The 19,197-nt window shown below is 35.9% G+C and overlaps 1 protein-coding gene across 1 annotated transcript in view; it reads left to right on the top strand.

Annotated features, from left to right (window-relative positions):
* ARID2 (AT-rich interaction domain 2) overlaps positions 1 to 19,197 on the top strand; it is a 99,420-nt gene that overhangs the window by 77,226 nt on the left and 2,997 nt on the right. Inside the window, exons 16-20 of the mRNA XM_063309383.1 lie at positions 9,771 to 9,919; positions 11,252 to 11,390; positions 12,804 to 12,889; positions 16,979 to 17,102; positions 17,187 to 17,278. Of these exons, the coding sequence (XP_063165453.1) occupies positions 9,771 to 9,919; positions 11,252 to 11,390; positions 12,804 to 12,889; positions 16,979 to 17,102; positions 17,187 to 17,278 (590 nt within the window). The remainder of the gene's footprint in view (positions 1 to 9,770; positions 9,920 to 11,251; positions 11,391 to 12,803; positions 12,890 to 16,978; positions 17,103 to 17,186; positions 17,279 to 19,197) is intronic.

Raw genomic sequence — 19,197 nt, 5'->3', positions numbered from 1 at the left:
TCAGTCCATAGTCTGGCAGACAGTGTAGAGAAAATGCAACACCATTGTTATTCTTCCCAAGAATGTCATCCAACAGAATTTATCCCAAGAGTTAAAGGTATAAGATAGTCTGGAAGAACACGAAGAATGCCAGTATAATGGCAAAGTATATGAAGACCATACATTGTCTAATTTCAGTGTTCGTGAGTCCACCAAAAGGAAAAGACTGAACAAGAATAGTATGCATGAGACAATGCCAAGTAGGAAACCACTGCTTTCTAGAAACTACATTGCTGCCTGTCAAATTTGCTAAAGACCATCTGGATGATCTAGAAAGTTGTTGGAACCATGTTCTTAGAGCACATATGAAAGTGGAAGTCTTTAGTATTAACAAGAAATGTGTTTGGAGAAAACAAAATACTGCATTCCAACAAAATCTCATATCATGAAGCTGTGGGAGTATCATGGACTGGCAGCTCACAATCATTGCAGGAACAGTGGATTCTAGATTATACCAGCAAATTCTGTAGGAGAATGTAAGGTCATCTATCAGTGAGCTGAAGCTTAAATGAATGTTGTTCATGCAGCAGAACAACAATGGTAAATCACAATGACTGAAGCAGAATTTTACATTTTGGAATAGCTAAGACAAGCCCTTAATCAATTGAAATGTTGAAGTGAGCAGTTCATTCAATATAGTCCTAGAATATAAAAAAAATTATAGCAGTTCTATTAAGGGAAATAGGCCAGAATACTCCAAGCTGATGTGTGGAATTGATTGACAAGTACAGAAAACATTTGGTTGAAGTCATGGTTGCCAAAAGAGCTGCCACCAGTTACTAAAACTAAAACTTCACTTGCTTGCTTCAACAAAGAGAGGGATTGTTGCCTCTGTGTGTCCAATAAAGACATGATACAGTGCACAGTTTCTTGAATCTTTTTATCAACGAAGCTCAGATCACATTGTAGGTCACAGTACTGCAGAATTACAGATAGTTCTAAAGGGTTTACAAACATTCACTCATCATTGTTTGGACTGAAGCTTCCAGACAAGTTTAAAATTCTCATGGGACCTGTAAGAGTTGTAGGAATGATTTTTTAAAACTAACTTTCACTTACTTTACCTTATTATAGAAGTTTGTATCCACCCCCATTTTCTTAAAAAAAAATCAATATATTTGAGAAGATACTTCCTTTCCTCAAAAACAAATGGTATTGTTGATATGAAGCACATTTTACAGGTTATATGAAAGTAACATAGAGTACTTTATTCATTTGTAACATTTATGCTATGCCTATAGTAATGAGCTTACATCAAGGAAAACTTAATTTCATAGAGTAATTACCTCAGATAATTTTAAATAGTGTGCAGATTATCTTTCATATTTAATACATCTGTAAGATCAATTGAAGCAAATATTTGTAGCTCAGGGTTGAACTGTGGAGTCCTTGGTGCTCTCTGAGCCTTGTTGTTTTCTTGCAGATGTTTCATTGCCAGACTAGGCAACATCTTCATTGCGAAGAGGGAGTGGGCCTTGCTCTCTGTTTACATACTGTCCAGCTTGTGTTGGTGGAGGTGTTGTTCTTTTCTTGGGAGTTCTTTGGGCTGTTATTAGCAAAAGAATCCATGGCAGCAGTTCTATGCAACACACCTGACCTAGCCAAATACACCAAAATAGAAATACCCAGAATAATGGACCTCATTGACCTCTGCCTTACTACCTACTTTCAGTTTGATGGATAAATATACCAACAAATCAAAGGAACACCCATTGGGATCACCTATTTCAGGATTCATAGCAGAGATTGTAATGCAGCGCCTAGAAAGGATAGCGCTCCCATGCATACAACCCAAAGTATGGATCCGGTACGTAGATGACATTGTCATAATAAAAAAGGGACAACTAGAGGACACACATGAAACCATCAACAACATCTTCAGTGGAATAAAATTCACAAGGGAAGAAGTAAACAACAACACACTACCCTTGGACATCCTCAGCAGCAGAGGAAATGATGGCAAGTTAGAAACAAGTCTACTGGAAAGCTACCCACACCAACCAAGTTCTCCATTACCAAAGCAACCCAACCTCCCGCAAGAGGAGCTGCGTAAGAACATTATTCAGATGAGCACTAACGCACTGCAGCAAACCAGAAAAAGGAAACATCACTTATACAGCATCTTCCAGCAAAATGGATACCCCCCCAACTTTATCAAAAACTGCCTCACCACTCAACCCACTACAACCCAACCAACAGAAGCTATGAAAAGGATAACACTGCCATACATCAGAAACATCTCAGAAACTACCAACAGACTGTTACAACCACATGGCATCACTGTAGCACATAAACCAACTAAAACTCTTCAAAGAATCCTAAGTAACCCAAAAGACCCAGTAGCCCAAGAAGGAAAAACAGGAGTTATCTACAACATACAGTGTAAGGACTGTAGCGGCCACTATGTAGGACAGACAAGCAGAAGACTAGCAGAACACATCCACGAACACCAACTGGCAGTCAGAAGACATGATGAAAACTTAATCTCATAACACATGGACAGACTTAACCATACTTTGAACTGGGAAACTGTGAGCATCCTAAACGAAGCCAAATCTTAAAACTCTATAGAGAATTCCTGGAAGCCTGGCACTCAGACAAAGCAGCCACCAACAGACACATAGAGGTAAACAACATTTACATACCATTCAAAAGAGACAATAGAAAAGCCGAAAGACCAGAACACCTCCTCACCAGCAATCAACAGGCAGATATGCAAAGATTAACACTAGGATTAACACCAGATGAACAATCAAACAGCACAATACACCCTAATCAAAGAACTATTAACTCAGTCAACAAACCAAGCAGCAAACAACAGCCCAATCAAAGAACTCCCAAGAAAAGAACAACACCTCCACCAACACAAGCTAGACAATCCACAGTATATAAACAGAGAGCAGGGCCCACTCCCTCTTTGCACTGAAGGTGTTGCCTAATCTGGCAATGAAACGTCTGCAAGAAAACAAAAAGGCTCAGAGAGCACCAAGGACTCCCCATCTGTTAAGAGTTTAATGTTAAGACATCCTTCTGCATGATATTCTTCGTCCACAAGCATTTTGGGAGATTTGAATACAGTAACTAAGAAAAACCAGAGATAAAAGAGATTTTGAAGAGTGCATTAGTAAAAGTTGTATCCATTCCTAAAGTAATCTATTTCATTCTTTTTTCCACATTATGTGCCTTCTTGGTTACTGTGTATTTGTGTTCTGTAGCCATTTTTATTGACTGTTCTAAGACCTGCCTCATGATGATATTGATAATTTCTAATTAGTACACTAGGTTGTCTGATTTCTGTTCTTTAATCCCAAAGAAGTGGTAGAAACTCTGAATAGTTTTCAGGAAGTAGATATGAATGAATATGGGCAAACAATTTAACACATGTCTGACACCAGGTTGCAGTTTCATGGGTAAGGAATTTTGTTCATCTGATTACAATGCACAACTGACTCTGTGGACTAGTTCTTTTAAACTTTGTGAGATCTCGTGGACGTGCTGCATAATATGGCGAAGCCAGTGGGGTCTGTGCACAAAAGCTGCTTTTTATCAGCTTCAGTTAGGTCACTAGTTACAGCTGTACGTAGAAAAAGTGGATTGGACAGTGGTTATTTACAGGCTTGGTTACTGTAGCATATTGGAATTCATGTCCAGAAACTACAATTGGTAGCACTACATGTTTGGAATGCTCCACCTGAAATGGTGCATAGGTCTTACCTTGGTGGGAAAGATTTATTTATTCCAGCAGTCATTTGATTAATTTTAGTTTAAAACTAAAATTTTAACAAATGTTTTGTTACCTGATGCTATTTTATCATTCATATAGATATATAGATATAGCTTGCTGTTTAGGATTTGTTTAGGAATCTTTAAACTGTAATTTCTTTATGAGTAATATTTTTGTAAAGTAGGCTTTAAATCTGTTAAACAGTTAAACAAGGAAATCTAAATTGTAATTTTTCATCTTAATTATATATGATTTGCAAATGCTGCATTTCTAGTCACTCAGAAGCTGTAAGATCATTTAACATTATGTTCCAGTTGCTCATAAGTTATCATGACTCTCTTCCTGTTTGTTGTTTATGTTGATTGATAATACGGCTAATCTCTATCTTCTGTAAGCCATCTTCGAGATACCTGTATGAAGTTTTTGTTTGTTCTACTTGACCTCTTTTTCAAGATTAGAAGCCAAGAACCTAAACTGAAAACTGGGACAACAAAGAAGAATATAAAATGATTCTGGGACTGATATCTGTCTTGTTTTCAAATAATAAGTAAATGGAAGAAAGTTCACAAAACTGTTTCTTTGTAGTGTAGGTTTGGTTGCAAATGGCTGCCTAGAAAGGGGCAGAACTAGCTTAAAGATTAAAATCAGGAAGGCATTGCCCAGTTTTCTATCAATTTCTTTTCATTTATTTATCTTAGGATCTAAAGTAGTCTTAGAACAATGCAATTCGCTGTTCAATTTCATTTCTAAGAATATAAAAATCAAGCATTTCTGAACTTTAAAAGTTAATGATGCTGAATTAATTGTTTGTCTTGGCTTTCACCATGAAAGATACTGGAGAAATACTTTGAATCTTGTTGGACAAATACTTTATAACTTGTTTCAAATATTTTCAACAACAGTGTGTGAAGAAAGGTCAAATAGATGTGATGACATAAATTTCTAATTAACAATTCATCAGAAGGCATATATCTCAGTGTTCTTAAACTACAAACTGAAATTATTCTTCCTCTTCCAAGAAAAATTTTCACATTGTCACTAATACTAACCTAAAAAGGAGTCAGGAAATTACAGGCATAGTGACATTACAGGTAAATTGCTGGCAAGAATCTGCATTGCTTTTACAAAAGAAAGTTCTGCCATGACAATATTTTAGAATTATTTTGAGAATATAAAATTGTAGATGGCAGTTAATTTGTAGATATTATAAACTTGAACTTCCTAAAACCCTTTATCAGAATTTCAACTGCAAAATCACTTTTGGCACTCTTGCATTAAAATACCATGGCTCATCAGGTGTCAGTCCATTTTTTGGAAACTGAAATTATGTGTCCTTTAGATGAGCCACTTAGGTGCATTGTCTGTACTTGCAAAGCTGGCCCCCTGCATTCCCAGAGCCTAAAGACATGTAATGCCTGCTTTAATTGAAATTAACATTATTGTAATTGATTGTGTTCTAAGAATTTGCATTTCTGAATAGATACGAGCAGCAAAATTTTAAGTTTTACTGCTTTTATGAATGTTGTTAATGTAGTTGTAAGCTTCCTGGAGTCACTCAGATAGTAGCTTATAAATAACTATTAACTAATCAATGTATTGGAAAGTATACTTCTCTACACTATCATAGATATGAGTCAAGGAAGGAACAAATGGAAAAATAGAATATGATAAATGAACAGTAATATTAATAGTTTAATTATTACTAAGCTGCTAAAGTTTTTAAAAATTATCTGTGATTCCCATTTCATGGAGAGAGGGGGGGAGAGAGAGAGAGATTACCATCATACCTGTCCTAAGACAGGCATGTACCCATCCAGTTATATGATTTACGTACATTTTGGCTAGATGCTGTTTGAATTCTAAATAATAGCAAACTATTATAATGCTACTATATAATATATATGAAATGAACTAATTGAGAACATGGTCTATCCAGTGGACAGCTCATATTTTCTGATTCAGTACTCCAGAAGCTGAAGAATTTCTTTTAAAAAACAGTATACTTTGTTCCACAAAGTATGACATGGTTATAATTTTAATTTTTTATGTATGCATATATGTTTATTACTGAGATAGAATAAGATGCTGCTACTGAGCCTTTATTGGTGTTGCTTCTTCCAGCATCAGATGATTAAAAAGGTGAAGATGGGGGAAGGAGGTGAAGAACCCATTTTGTAGATATTCAATCCAGATAAAAGCTAGCTTTGATTGCTTATATCATGTCTTGTAGGTTACTCAAAGAATAAATTAAGTTGATATTGTTTAACAGACCTGTAATTTCTGGCTGTTGATCCTGATATCACCCACAAAGTTGCACATTTGGCCTCTTGGGGTTCCCCCCCCCCCCCCAAGATTTTGTCCTCTCTCCTCAGGACCTGTATATTTCCTTTCTATGTTGTGCAGTAAGAAAGAATATTTTTTCACAAATGCAGCATGGAAAAGCAGAGAGGGAGAGTGATTTCTTCCTGCATCACCTTTATGTGGCGGATATGTTTGAGTATGTGAGTAAATGGTATCTGTGAGAATGGAGAGAATGTATAGAATGGTATATGTGTATGAGAAAAAAGAATTAGATATCTATGTTTGTGTGCATGGGTTGTCTGTTTTGGGGTAAGTATATTGTGTTGAGATTCATACTAGTATTGGTATGGCCTCAACCAGTGTTCACATGGATCTTCTAATGTACTTTCTCAGAGTCAGTGCCTGAGAAAAAACCTGTCTCTGATATAAATCCACAGTGGTTAACTTAGGGATGGCCTAAACTGGTTCTGCAGAAGCTTCTTTGTGAATACCACCTTGGAACCTAGGTTTCTCATCATGGCTGGAATTCTTCTCCTTAGTAGAATTCTCTGCCCATCCTTGCTGATAGATACACAGGTAGCTTTGATGGCTAGGAATGCCTTTTGTCACCTCCATCTAATTAGTACACTATCATTCTCTCATTTGAAGTTATCCATCCTATTCTAACCCTGCATGCACTCTAATTAAAATACATAGTAAGTGATCTGGCCTTTTTATGGTAATTGTGGCCAACTTAGAAGAGTCTGAAATGAAGAAAGCTGCTCAAGGTGCCCCAGATGAATGCCAGCCTCAAGGGGGATGTAGCAGTCAGGCAGTAAAGGCTAACATGGCCAAGAAACATTTGAGATAGCTGGAGGCAGCAGTAGATGAGGGGCCTGATTTGGGATGTCTTCCCAGCCCTAGAGCGCACAGAGCCGAGTGCAGAGCAGAACAGAGGAGATATGCATGACTTCTTGCAATGCTAGGGTGTTCTTGCCCTTGATTGCCTGCATTTGGCATGGACTCCATTCAAGAGACATTGCTGCCCAGCAGTTGTCTTGGAAACAACTATTTCACTTGCCAGAACTTTATGCACTTACCTATTGCCTGTGAAAACTCTGCTGCTTGGAACCCAGACTGGTTGATGATTCATATTTGGACTCTTAGATTGTGACCTGATGATACTTATGACCTTTCCTTTGGAGGTAGACTAAGTGTACACAAGTTACTTATATTCTGGAACTTGTGAGAATATGTGCGTGCATTTACAGACAGCTTGTTAGTCCTGCTTACAGGTAAAACAAGCAACTTAAGCCATGTGTTTGCATGTGCCACCTGAGGCAGGACAGTAATCACAAAATTACAGCTTGGTAGATCATTAGAATTTATAACCTAGCCCAGAAAAATGGGAGCAATACCTGTTACTCGCATTTTATGTGCTGCATGGTTTTCAGTTCAAGGTTCTGTTTTTAACTATAAGCGCCTCTTCCCATTTGAGCTCCCTTAAGCATTAATATCTGAAGAAAAAAGCTCCTAATGAGATGTATGAGTAGAATAAAAGTTGAAAAAGTCTTTATTGCCCATTTTTAAAAAGTTGTTGCTTAAAGAAACCTATCTACTTCTGGGTTTCTCTTCAGAATTTTAGAAAAAAACACGAATAGCCATCATACATAAAATGGGCAGCAAGAGAAATTAAATAAATAATAAATGAAATGAAATGAAATATTTAGAATTTCTTTTCCAAAAATATGATAGCAATGGAAGGTAGGAATGTGGACAACAATTTTAAATAAATGTTCCTATTTACAAATACTGTAGTCCTGTGCAAAGCTGAACTGGGGGAAATCATCTTTTGCTTTCATCCAGTATGGTACCTCTCCCCCATCTGTGGAGAACAACTCTGGATCTAACCTTCAAATTTTAAATATACATTCTCTGAAATGGGTTTCCTTACAGTGGGTGGTTGAAGTTATTCTGACATTCATTGCTGAATGCTTGTTTTTATCATTTTCTGTTTAAAGCATTTTTACTGAATAGAATTTGAGTGTGTGTTTACTTAAGATCAATAAAAGATGTTTCTTTCCACAGGACTGCAGACTTCATAAATGAGTAGAATTTCAGAGACAGAAGTATATAAATAAACAGACTCATTATCTGTTTCTCACACTGAACAAGTTCCTTACTGCTTTTCAGCGGTTCCTAAGCTGGAAGCTTCAGTGGGTCATAGGTCATTAATGCTATTGGTTACTTGGCTCCTGTTTTAGCTATATACTACTTTTAAGTAGTATACAGAGGACAAGCAGGTGCTAGTAAGACTTCTCTCATACTGTGCAGATAAGCTGACTTGCTTGAGATCTCAAGCTGTGTGATGTAGTCAGTAAACCAAGCTTCACAAGTCAGAAAATCGTTATTTGTGCCTTTCCCATTATTCCTTATCCCTTTCTCCTGCTAGTTTGCAATTGCAATGATATACTGGGAATATTGCTCTTTGCTCCAAAGTTACTTTTCAAATGAGATAGCTTTGCAGTGTATTAACATAGCTTGCAGCCATTTTATATGAATTCTTACAAAACATCTTTTGAGTAGAGTACACTTTTTCATGTTCCCCCTTGTAAACACAGTTGTTTAAATAGCCTTGTGTGGAAAGCAAATTGGCAACACTTCAGGAAGCTCCAACCTTATTGGCTGCTTCAGCTTGATTTGATGAGTTTAGTGGTAGAAAGCAGGTGCGTAGTTGCAGGAGGTATTTAAGCATTGTTCTGTATATAAAGCTGTGAAGTCCATAGATGCAGTGATTAGGTTTGTAAATTGAATGTTCTCTTCTGAACTTCATAACTTACTGAACATACATTCAGTAATCTACAGTATTGCCAGCCAAGCAAAACTTTCATACTAAGTTCAGTTTAGGGCAAGAGGATTGCAGCTTATGTTTATTCTTTTGTATGTGTAAATGTCTATTTTTATTTGATATACCTGCTTTAGGAATTGCTTGTGTCAATGTGAATATGTTGATAATGCAAAGAGACTTTTAATGTAAGACAAGTGGGTTTGAGGGTTGCTGCCATGTTGGAAACTTGTCATTAGGAACAAAAGCAAACCTTGGAAAGCTACATAAATAACAGAAAAAGGTTTCAGTTTAACATTGACATTGACATGCTTTTTTTAAGCACTCTTTATCATCCATCTGAATACAAGAAGTATTTTATGTGGCTTTTCTACTAAAGGGGATTGTCAGCTCTGTGTGTGTGTGTGTGAGAGAGAGAGAGAGAGAGAGCCAAAAATAATACGGTAGCTTTGCAGAAGACACTTTAAATTGCTTAGTCTGAAAAAGATTACTAAAACTATGCAATATGTTTTGAATTGCCCAGTTTTTGTTTTTGTTTTGGTAGAAAGCAGTTGCCATCTGGAAATCTTCCTTAAAATTGGATCTAATTCTGTGCTGAACACAGAAAATAAAAATAGACCAAATGTAGATAGACTATTGAGCAAGTCTATAAATAGCACCTAGACTTCTACTTTTATATTATCTTTTACTCTGTAGAGACAGTGTTTACAGTCTACTTGCTGAAATAAAAACATGGAAAGCTACTCATGATATAGAGCTCTTTAATAGTTATTTAAATATGTGAAATAGTAAAACATTTAAGGCAGAGTCACTGGATGTTGGGCAGATTATGAATTTGTTATATAAATAATAAATCCTTATTTTTAAAACATTTTCTCACAGAGCACACCTGTAATACCGGTACCAACAATGCAAGTTCAGGGTCCACCTGTCAGTTTGCCACCTTCTATGTATACTGTATCAAGTCCACATGCAGAACAAGTAAAAAAACCTGGACAAAATTTCATGTGTCTTTGGCAATCCTGTAAAAAGTGAGTGTTAAGCATTAATTTTATACAATATAGAAGTTGTTTTTGTTGACTGCATCAATTTTAAAGCCCTTTAAAACACTGACTATACTTTATATGCATGCTGAGTTTTTCAGATTTTCTAAGATGCAGGAATCAGACCTGCATCTGTTAAACATAGGAACATCTAATGTGAGAATTCAAATATTCTCGTTGTAGCTGCAACATATACTTTTGTAAGTAATTGGCTAGCTTAATTTGTTTATTGTCTAAAACCAAAAGTTACGACAAGTTGGCCAATAGGTAAAAAACTGCAAGCAGTGTTGAGCTGTTCCTTGTCAGCTAACTGAAATAGCAAATCTTTAGAAAGCCAAGAATTTCCCTTCTCTAGTTCTCTATCACTGAAATTTTTGCTGAAGAGGACTCATCCCCCTCTCCCTACTACCACCCTCATAGCACCCAGATGTTCATAGTTTTGCCTTAGAAGTAAGTGGTGTCCGTTACACTATCACTTTGAGTGTCTCTCTTTGTACTTACATATTTGCCATGTTTGGCTTTGTGCATTTGGAATCTTGCATAAGAACCCAGAGAAGCCCTGCAGAAACTAACATCACATTTTTCAACTGCCTTACATTTAATCTGTGGTTGTTATTGTTTTCCACGTTTTGGAATAATGTTCTTGAGCTTTTCGCAGTCAGTGGAATTTTACTTTTCCAAATAATTGAATGTGTCATTCACACATTTAGCCACTTAAATGCTCTGCCCTTTCTGCAGATAATTAAATAATTATTTGGGTATCACTGATGCTCATACAGCTTTTCTGCACACAGCCCAATTCTATGTGATTGGCTCCCTCCACATTTTACTCTATTTCTCACAGAGAAGGTATTAAAGAATAATATAAACCAAATAGTGTTTTTTTTCCCCAAGATGTATCTTTTGGGTCATGGAGTAACTATCTCAGAGTCCAGTGAAATGGATACATTTTCCCTCTCATGCCACAAGTGGAACAGATTTTCTTGTCCCACTCAAACCCCTCTCTACATAACTAGTCAGTGTTACAAACTTTTAACACTGCCATGGTAATAGGGGAAGTCTTTATAGGCTTAGCTACTAGCTAGTAAAATGTATGAAATATTTCATTTCAGTTGACTTGTATTGGGCTGCCTTTTCCTTTGTAGAAAACTTGTGCAGGCAGCTCTTGAAAATGGTAAATAGAACCTCTGAATAATTTCGGTTTGCCACTTACTGAATAACTTCTGCTTTTCATGATTTACATGTAATGACTAGGTGAAGAAATTGATTGCAAAACAGTATACCTTTTTCTGCAAAATTAATATTCCTTCCATTTTCCAGGTGGTTTCATACACCATCCCAGGTTTTCTATCATGCTGCGACTGAGCATGGAGGAAAAGATGTCTACCCTGGACAGTGTTTGTGGGAGGGCTGTGAACCTTTTCAGAGACAAAGGTTTTCCTTCATTACCCACCTACAGGTAGACATTTCTCATTCCTTTTCCAGGGTTTAACAGACAATTTTCATATAAATAAAAGGATGTTAGAAATTTCTGGAGCACTGAATAAGACCGAGACATTTGCTGCAAAACTTTATTGCAATTCTTATTTGTGAAGTAGGAATAATAAACATCTGAATCTCTATAAATATGTAGAAAGAGTTTGAATAAAGAAACTGAAAGTAGCCCTAGTGGTCCATGACATGGTCATTGCTGTCTAGGAAAAATGTCAACAGGAATGAATTGAGTGGTTAAAGAAAACTAGGAAGTACTGGCCTTCTCAATCAAATCTTTCATCTTATAGTATTCTGGAGGTACAAAAAAGACAGGATGATTGTGAGGCATGGCATTATGTAAGTTTTTTCACTGCTCTAAAGAGTTTTGTACATTTTTTTATGCATCAGTGAAAAGACACAAGAATGAGATTCTCAACTTGCTTTGGAAAATTCTAGAGTTCTAGAGAGGAAAATGGTATTTACTCACAGAAGAAATAACCTGTTAAGTGTTTCCTAAATTCCCTTCTGAATTTCAAAGTAATTACGGAAAATGAGCTGCAAATTATGAAATTATATTCATTAGGGATTTTTCATATTGACCAGACATCATACTGATTGATGGACAAGCTATGTGTATATGTTTTATTTATTTATAAAATTTTTAATCACAATTTGTTAAACATAATCCCAGGGCAGCATCCATTTAAATTTTTTAAATTTTTAACTTCCTAGAAGTATCCTGTATAAATACTGTACAGAGAACCAAAGCAAGTATAAGATTTTTAAAATAATAAAAGAGCAGAATAATTGGTCAATACTTTAACCATAAGAATAGAGTCTAATTAAAGTTGACAATATATTATTAATAAAAGATCTTGTGCTGAAGGTATGTATGCTGTTAATTTCTCTCTGAATGTAGTAATCTCCTTTGACTTCATTGAGATTGGTACAGATGTATACAATTGAACTATCAGTTCCTTTTGATACGAGATTAAAGTTTAGTTATATCCAAGTTTTTTAAACTGCTAATAGTGACATAACGTATCAAATGTTCACAGTAAATGCAAGATTTTAAGTATTCTGCAATTATCTAGAAGAATGGTTTCCAAAATCATGTGATTCCTATCATTTTCATTTCTCAGTAAATAAAGAAGCTGTGTATATTATTAACCTAATGTACAAAATGACTCTTAAAAATTCACTTTCTCTGATTTATGTTGCTGATTATCCATATTGACTGGCCAGTATACAGAATCTCCTGTTGATGCTGTCCATTCAGGTACAGTCCCCATGCATTCATTTGGATGTGCATAATCCCTAGTGGTTATGCAAGTTCACCAGTCAGACTTAAATTAATCCCAGTGTGATATAATAATACTACTCTCTCTTTCTCAATCAGGATAAGCATTGCTCACGAGATGCTCTCCTTGCGGGATTAAAGCAAGATGAACATGGACAAGTAGGAAATTCAAAACCTTCCACAAAGTAAGAGATGTAAACTCCCTTAATAATCTAATAGTACAGTTTTCATAAGTTTACTCAGAAATATATCCCACTGTGTTCGATATGAAAAGAGTTGCAGGTTATATATTTTATGATGAATTCTGTGAAAATATGCAGTGTTAAGCAAGATATGATCAGTTAAGTTAAAATTTTCATTAAGGGTTCCAAAGCAAGTCTGGCAGAAAGTGGTAGTGCTTATGGGTGACAAATTGCTTATCTATCTGTATATGTTCATGTGGAGTTAGTGGTACACAAATGATGTGAAAACATGAATACATGCATACATAATTGATAATTATGTGCCATCAATGTGGTTCAACTCTTAGTAACCACATAGACTTTTTCCAGAATGATCTGTCCCCAACTTGGCTCTTCAAGTCTTCCGGTGTTGCACTTATCAGTGTTGCAATCAAGTCCATCCACCTTGCTGGTAGTTGTTTTCTTCTCTTTTCTTCCATCTTCTTTCCCAGCAGCACTGACTTCCCAAGAGAGCTAAGTCTTCATATAGGTAAAGGTAAAGGTTTCCCTCGACGTAAAGTCCAGTCGTGTCCGACTTTAGGGGGCGGTGCTCATCTCCGTTTCTAAGCCTTAGAGCCGGTGTTGTCATAGACACTTCCGGGTCATGTGGCCAGCATGACGACTCGGAACGCCGTTACCTTCCCACCGAAGCGGTACCTATTGATCTACTCACATTTGCATGTTTTCGAACTGCTAGGTGAGCAGGAGCTGGGACGAGCAACGGGAGCTCACCCCGCCGCGCGGTTTCGAACCGCCAACCTTCCGATCGGCAGCTCAGCGGTTTAACCCGCAGCGCCACCGCGTCCCTTAAGTCTTCATATAGTATGTCTAAAATACGATAATTTGAGCCATGATCATTTGTTCCTCAAATGAAAACTCTGGATTGATTTATTCTATGATTCATTTATTTGTTTGCTTAGCTATCCATGGTATTTTCAGGTATTCTCCAATACCAAAATTAAAAAGCATCAATACCTTTTGTGTTCTCCTTTTTCAAAGTCCAACTTTCACTTCCATAGAATGTCAGAAGAAAAAACATTATATGCACAGTTCTGATTTTTGTAGGTATAGACACAACATGGTGTCTGAGTACCTTTCCAAGACCTTCATTGCTATGCTGCAAAGTGCTAGTCTGCAGTATACTGTATTTCCTGACTCTGAGTTCCCACTGTTGATAGTTGGTTCTAAAAAGCACAAGCTATCCACCACTTCAATATTTTCATTTTCGGTTCTAAAGCTGATTGCTGCACCTGGTGTCATTCATTAACTTTGGTCTTCTTTATATTTAATCTTAGTTCCATTTTTCTCTGTGCTTCTTGAATTTCATTAGTAGAGTTTGCAGATCATTTGCATTGCTGGAGTAGTGTCATCAGCACAGCACAGGTTATTGATATTCTTTCCTCCACTTTTAAAACTCTGCTCATCTTTCAATCCAGTTTCCCTCAATATACAATATATACCATACGTGTATAAATATATTTTGCCCCATTTATGCTTTGTGTAGTATACTAAAACTGTGCTACCTTAATAGTGGCAAAACATTTTTTCTGTATTTTACTCATTAGTTATCTCCAAAATTATTTAGTTAGTTATTAGATTTATAGCCTTCCTTTCTTCCAGGAGCTCAAGGCAGCTAACGTTTTATTTTAGCTCTACAACAACCTGTGAGGTAGGTTGGGCTGAAAGTGACTGGCTGAAAGTCATCCAGTTGGCCTCCGTAGCTGAGGGTAGAGCTGAACATGGTTCTTCCCAGTAGTAGCCCAAAACCTTAACCCTTGCATCATATGGACTTAACAATCTCAATATATATCTTAAGGGAGAATAGAGAAAATCAGTGTCAGTTTATAAAGTAAAACCCTTTTCCAATGTCAGCTGAATAATCCCTATAACCTGCTTACTTTGGGGAAGGTGAAGAAGCATTTGACAATCTTTGGAGTAAGCCATTTTGAATGAAGAACATTTTTTTTCCACTTTTAATCCTGTTATTAGGGTTATGCTCAGATTTGTTGTGAACCCCAAATCTGATGTAGAATAGAACATTTCAGAGTCACTCGAGTTGGGACAGTTACCTAACTCACATTGCCTCTTTGATTGAAGATCCTCTGTGGAGTTCCATTGTGTAATTTGGCCATTCTGTATCTTATATATGGAAGAAAAGAGGATGACCAGCAGTAAGGTGGATGGACTCAATTAGAGCTGTGATGGGTACACCATTCAAAGACCTGAAGGATCAGGTTGGGGACAAATCCTCCTGGAGAATACCTTTATGGTTGCTAAGAGTCTACATTGACTTGATAGCACATAATCATTCAATTATATCTTATGGAAAGAACAGTAATTTTTTAAGAAGTTTTTAGCTCTTCCTGGAGGATAAGGGAGAACAGACGATTGGATCAACAGGTTAATCCTCAATGACCATCTCTAAGAAATTCCAGTTTTTTTAACGGCCATTGTCAGCTATTTGGGAATGTACTCTTCTCACAAAAATCTCATGTGAATCTATGACCGTAGTGCCTGGAACACAGAAGATCTGATGTATTATCCAATGTGTATATTAAACCAAGATTTTAATTTTTTTTTACAACAGTGTTAGCCATGACAATAAAAAATTTAGAGATTTACAGTGGTGCTTAAAAGTTTATAAACCTTTTTTAGGTTTTAATATTTCTCCATAAATATGTCCTAAAATGTGACCTGTTCTCCACACAAGTCCTAAAACTAGATAAAGAACCCAACTAAAGAAATGAGTCAAAAACATTACACTTGTTCTTTTATTTATTGAGGAAAATGATCCAAAGCTACATATTTTGCAGTTAAGATGTATGTATCATATAAAATCACTTTTTTATTTCAAATAATATCAGTTACTCTGCCTAATTCTATATTAGCTAAATGGCAAAAGTTACTGAACCAATTTATTTTTAATAGAAATTTCAAATTAAAAAATCTAATATATTTTTAGTCCAACATCTTCATTCCTATTGTCACTGGACCCTCTTCAGTTAGTTTGTTTATTCAGTTTTTCATTTCTCTCCTCCCCCATTCCTTCCTTCCTTTTTCAACTTGTAGTATAGTATTGTCTGTCTTATATTCCAGTATTTAAAGTGTTTTTTCAGCTGAACTAGTTTAATTTAGTCTTCCTTTCTTTATCTTTTCTTTCTCTGGTAGACTTTTAATTGTGTAAAATTATCAGTGGACATATCTGTGTGTCTTTCTTGTTAGTAGTATTATTACTACTAACTAGTTATATACTGATAGTATTCTAGTAGAATACTAGTAGTATTCCTCCCTCATCCCATTTTGGCTGTATTGATGAGTATGTTGGTATGATTTAGTGTATTGGGCAGTATCACTCATCAAGGATAAGGAGGCTGGTCTGAGTAAAAATTGTAGTCAGAGCTTTTAAGAACACTGCAAAAGTGGCTTGAACAAACAGTTGTCATCAGAAGATTGTGTAATTAATCTCTGCGCTGATTTCTATGAAATTTGACATGTTTCATGCTCTCACAGTTGTCTAATATTTCTGCAAAATTTGTTTCTTTTAAAAACCTCTGAAGCTTTTGCCTTTTTCCAGTGTCTAAAAGGCAAAAAGAAGACAGACTCGGTGAAGTTTTGGATATGTTAGATGAAAAGACAAGTTCTCGACGTGCTGCCAACACAAAATTAAATACTATTTTAGACCTGTATAATCTTCTGCCCCCAAAGAATAATACTTTTAAATACTTTTAAAAAGAGTAGAAAATAATGAAAGAAAACTACAATTTTTCCTTATTCCCAAGGCTTTCAGTTCTTTTGGAGCTGTGGGAAGCATTGCTCTATCCAGAATGTTTTGTGGGATTTGCTGTTGTCATTTAAGTGGGTAGATTAACAAAGATCAAGAAGAAAAAAAATGCAATGCATTAATAATGCTTACAAAACATTATCTTACAAAATAAAAGACAATTTATAATAATTAATTACAAACTGTTGGTACCAAGCACCAATTTAGCAGAAGGAAATAATTCTTGTGCCAGAGATCCCTGTGTAATTATCTTTACTTGTAAATCCATTCAGGCCGCCAACTGCTGGGGGTGCTTCTTCCACTCCCAGAGCACAGAAGGCCATTGTCAATCACCCTAGTGCTGCCCTCATGGCATTAAGGCGGGGATCACGAAACCTCATTTTCAGAGATTTCACAGTAAGTAGGATGAGTATGGATTATATACTGGAAAGAAATGGTTATGACACTTGTTCTAAAAACTTGTTTTCTTTTCTGACTAAGGATGAAAAAGAGGGACCAATTACTAAACACATCCGATTAACAGCTGCCTTAATATTAAAAAATATTGGTAAATATTCAGAATGTGGTCGCAGGTGAGTAGATTGTCTTTAAAATTGTTTCTCTAATGGAAACGCTGCATATTTACTCATGGAAATTTTCTAAGATGGTAAATTTGATCCTAAACATTGGCAAATACATTGTATCAGCCTGGAATTTGCCTTGTTTTTTTCCTCTTTATTCTGATATTTAAACTTCCTGCTCCTTTTCTCATTCATGGTTATGTGAAAAGAGCTTGGAAAAGAGTCATGCAATTTTAATGAAGGTTACTTGGATTTTGGTATAGATTTTAGTGCACTGTATGTTTGCTCTTTCTGTTCCCCTCTCTTTGTTTGGGTGTGTGTGTGTGGATATTTTCAAAGATTTTTTCACATATCTACTATCATCCCACCCAGCAAAAGTAAATGTCTGTATACTCAGAATTGCATTTCAGTGTGCTTTCTGGGATTCATTGGCATAATCTTAGAAGATGCTTGTGATGAGCAATTCCCTCATTTCCTTCTTTACTCTGCAGCTGCATGATCTCTCATGCAATATTTTTCTCTGTCCTACTATCTAATGTTCTGGTAATATCGAGACCATAATAAATTGTCTCCATGTAGCTTTCTTTCAATCTCTGATACTTTTTCTTAAGACCTAGTATAAGAAAAAACTAGTTATGCAAAGTAAAAGACATATGAAGAACAGTTAATTCAAGGTAACATGAATGCAAAATGTGGTAGTTCATAGTAATTGTGAATTGTTAGTTAGACATAAAATGTTTTTCCCTGTTGAAAATCTACATTTAATTATCCCAGGTTTAACCAAACTATGCTGCAACATTTAGAATCTATGGATTCAATTTCTATCTTCTATTTTGAATTCATTGACTCCTTCCACCGCTTTGAATTTAAATGAAAATTTGATAGTGCTGAATAAGTATCTTTAGTGTACCAGTACCATGCATTAACTCCTAGTTGGTCAGATATGGGCAACTCTATTCTGGTTTGCAAGGTTTTTTCTAGATTAGAGATCCTGGCTTGCAAAAAATAGTGTGAGTGTGTTTTGTTTGTGGTTGAGACATTCTGTTCCACATGGGCCAAAACTGACCAATACTGTCCCAATCATTAGTAGGTAATGCTGCATGTAGCACAAGGCAACTAAGTCTGGTAACCTGATCTGCTACTTTCTCTGTCTTAATAAAAATAATGTGAAAGGTTTAATTGACCATGATGAGTGGGGTGGTCAATATTCATGAGCCCATCTGTTGACAACTATGGCATATGGAAGATTGTAACTTGGAATGCAAGAGGAACAAATGGCAAAGATCATGTGTTAATGATTGAAATTAAAAAAGAAAAATCTGTCTGTGCACACTGAAAGCAAGTGAGTTAATGAATGTATGCATGGAAGTGGAAATGTAGGTTTAATCTTGAAAGAAAGATCTAAAATATGTTTTGAATGTAGAAATTAATACCATCTAGATTGTTGTGGATGCATACAAAACTGTTAGCAATTCATAGGTAGGTTTTAGTTGCCACTGAATTGTGAGAATAGAGAGACTTTGGATGAATTGGGGGGGGAGTGCAAAATTCTGATTGAATGTGAACCAAGGTAGCAAGTCATTATGTTAGATAATAGGAATGAATGATGAGATAACACAAAAAAGTAATTGGGTTATTCAGAGACCCAAGAATGAATGAGAATGGTATCTGCTTACAAAAGGGTTTGCCTCATATACATGCTTTAGTATATCTGTTCATATGTATACATGAAAAAGAAATTAATAGAGAAGAATAAATTACTTAATTGTTCCTGATAAAAGATGAGGAATGAACCATCTTTTGATAGTTTCACTGTGTATTTAGTGGAAAAGTGGACATGGAAGAAAGGTGAAAGAAATTCAGGTGAAAGTAAAATGACTACGGGAAGTAGACATCCTGAATGAAAAACCATTACAGGTAGTCCTCAGTTA

Source organism: Candoia aspera, chromosome 7 (assembly GCF_035149785.1).
Source record: "Candoia aspera isolate rCanAsp1 chromosome 7, rCanAsp1.hap2, whole genome shotgun sequence".
Taxonomy (NCBI): Eukaryota; Metazoa; Chordata; class Lepidosauria; order Squamata; family Boidae; genus Candoia; species Candoia aspera.
The sequence above is the reverse complement of the archived record's forward strand: the minus strand, read 5'-3'. Positions and strand labels throughout refer to the sequence as shown.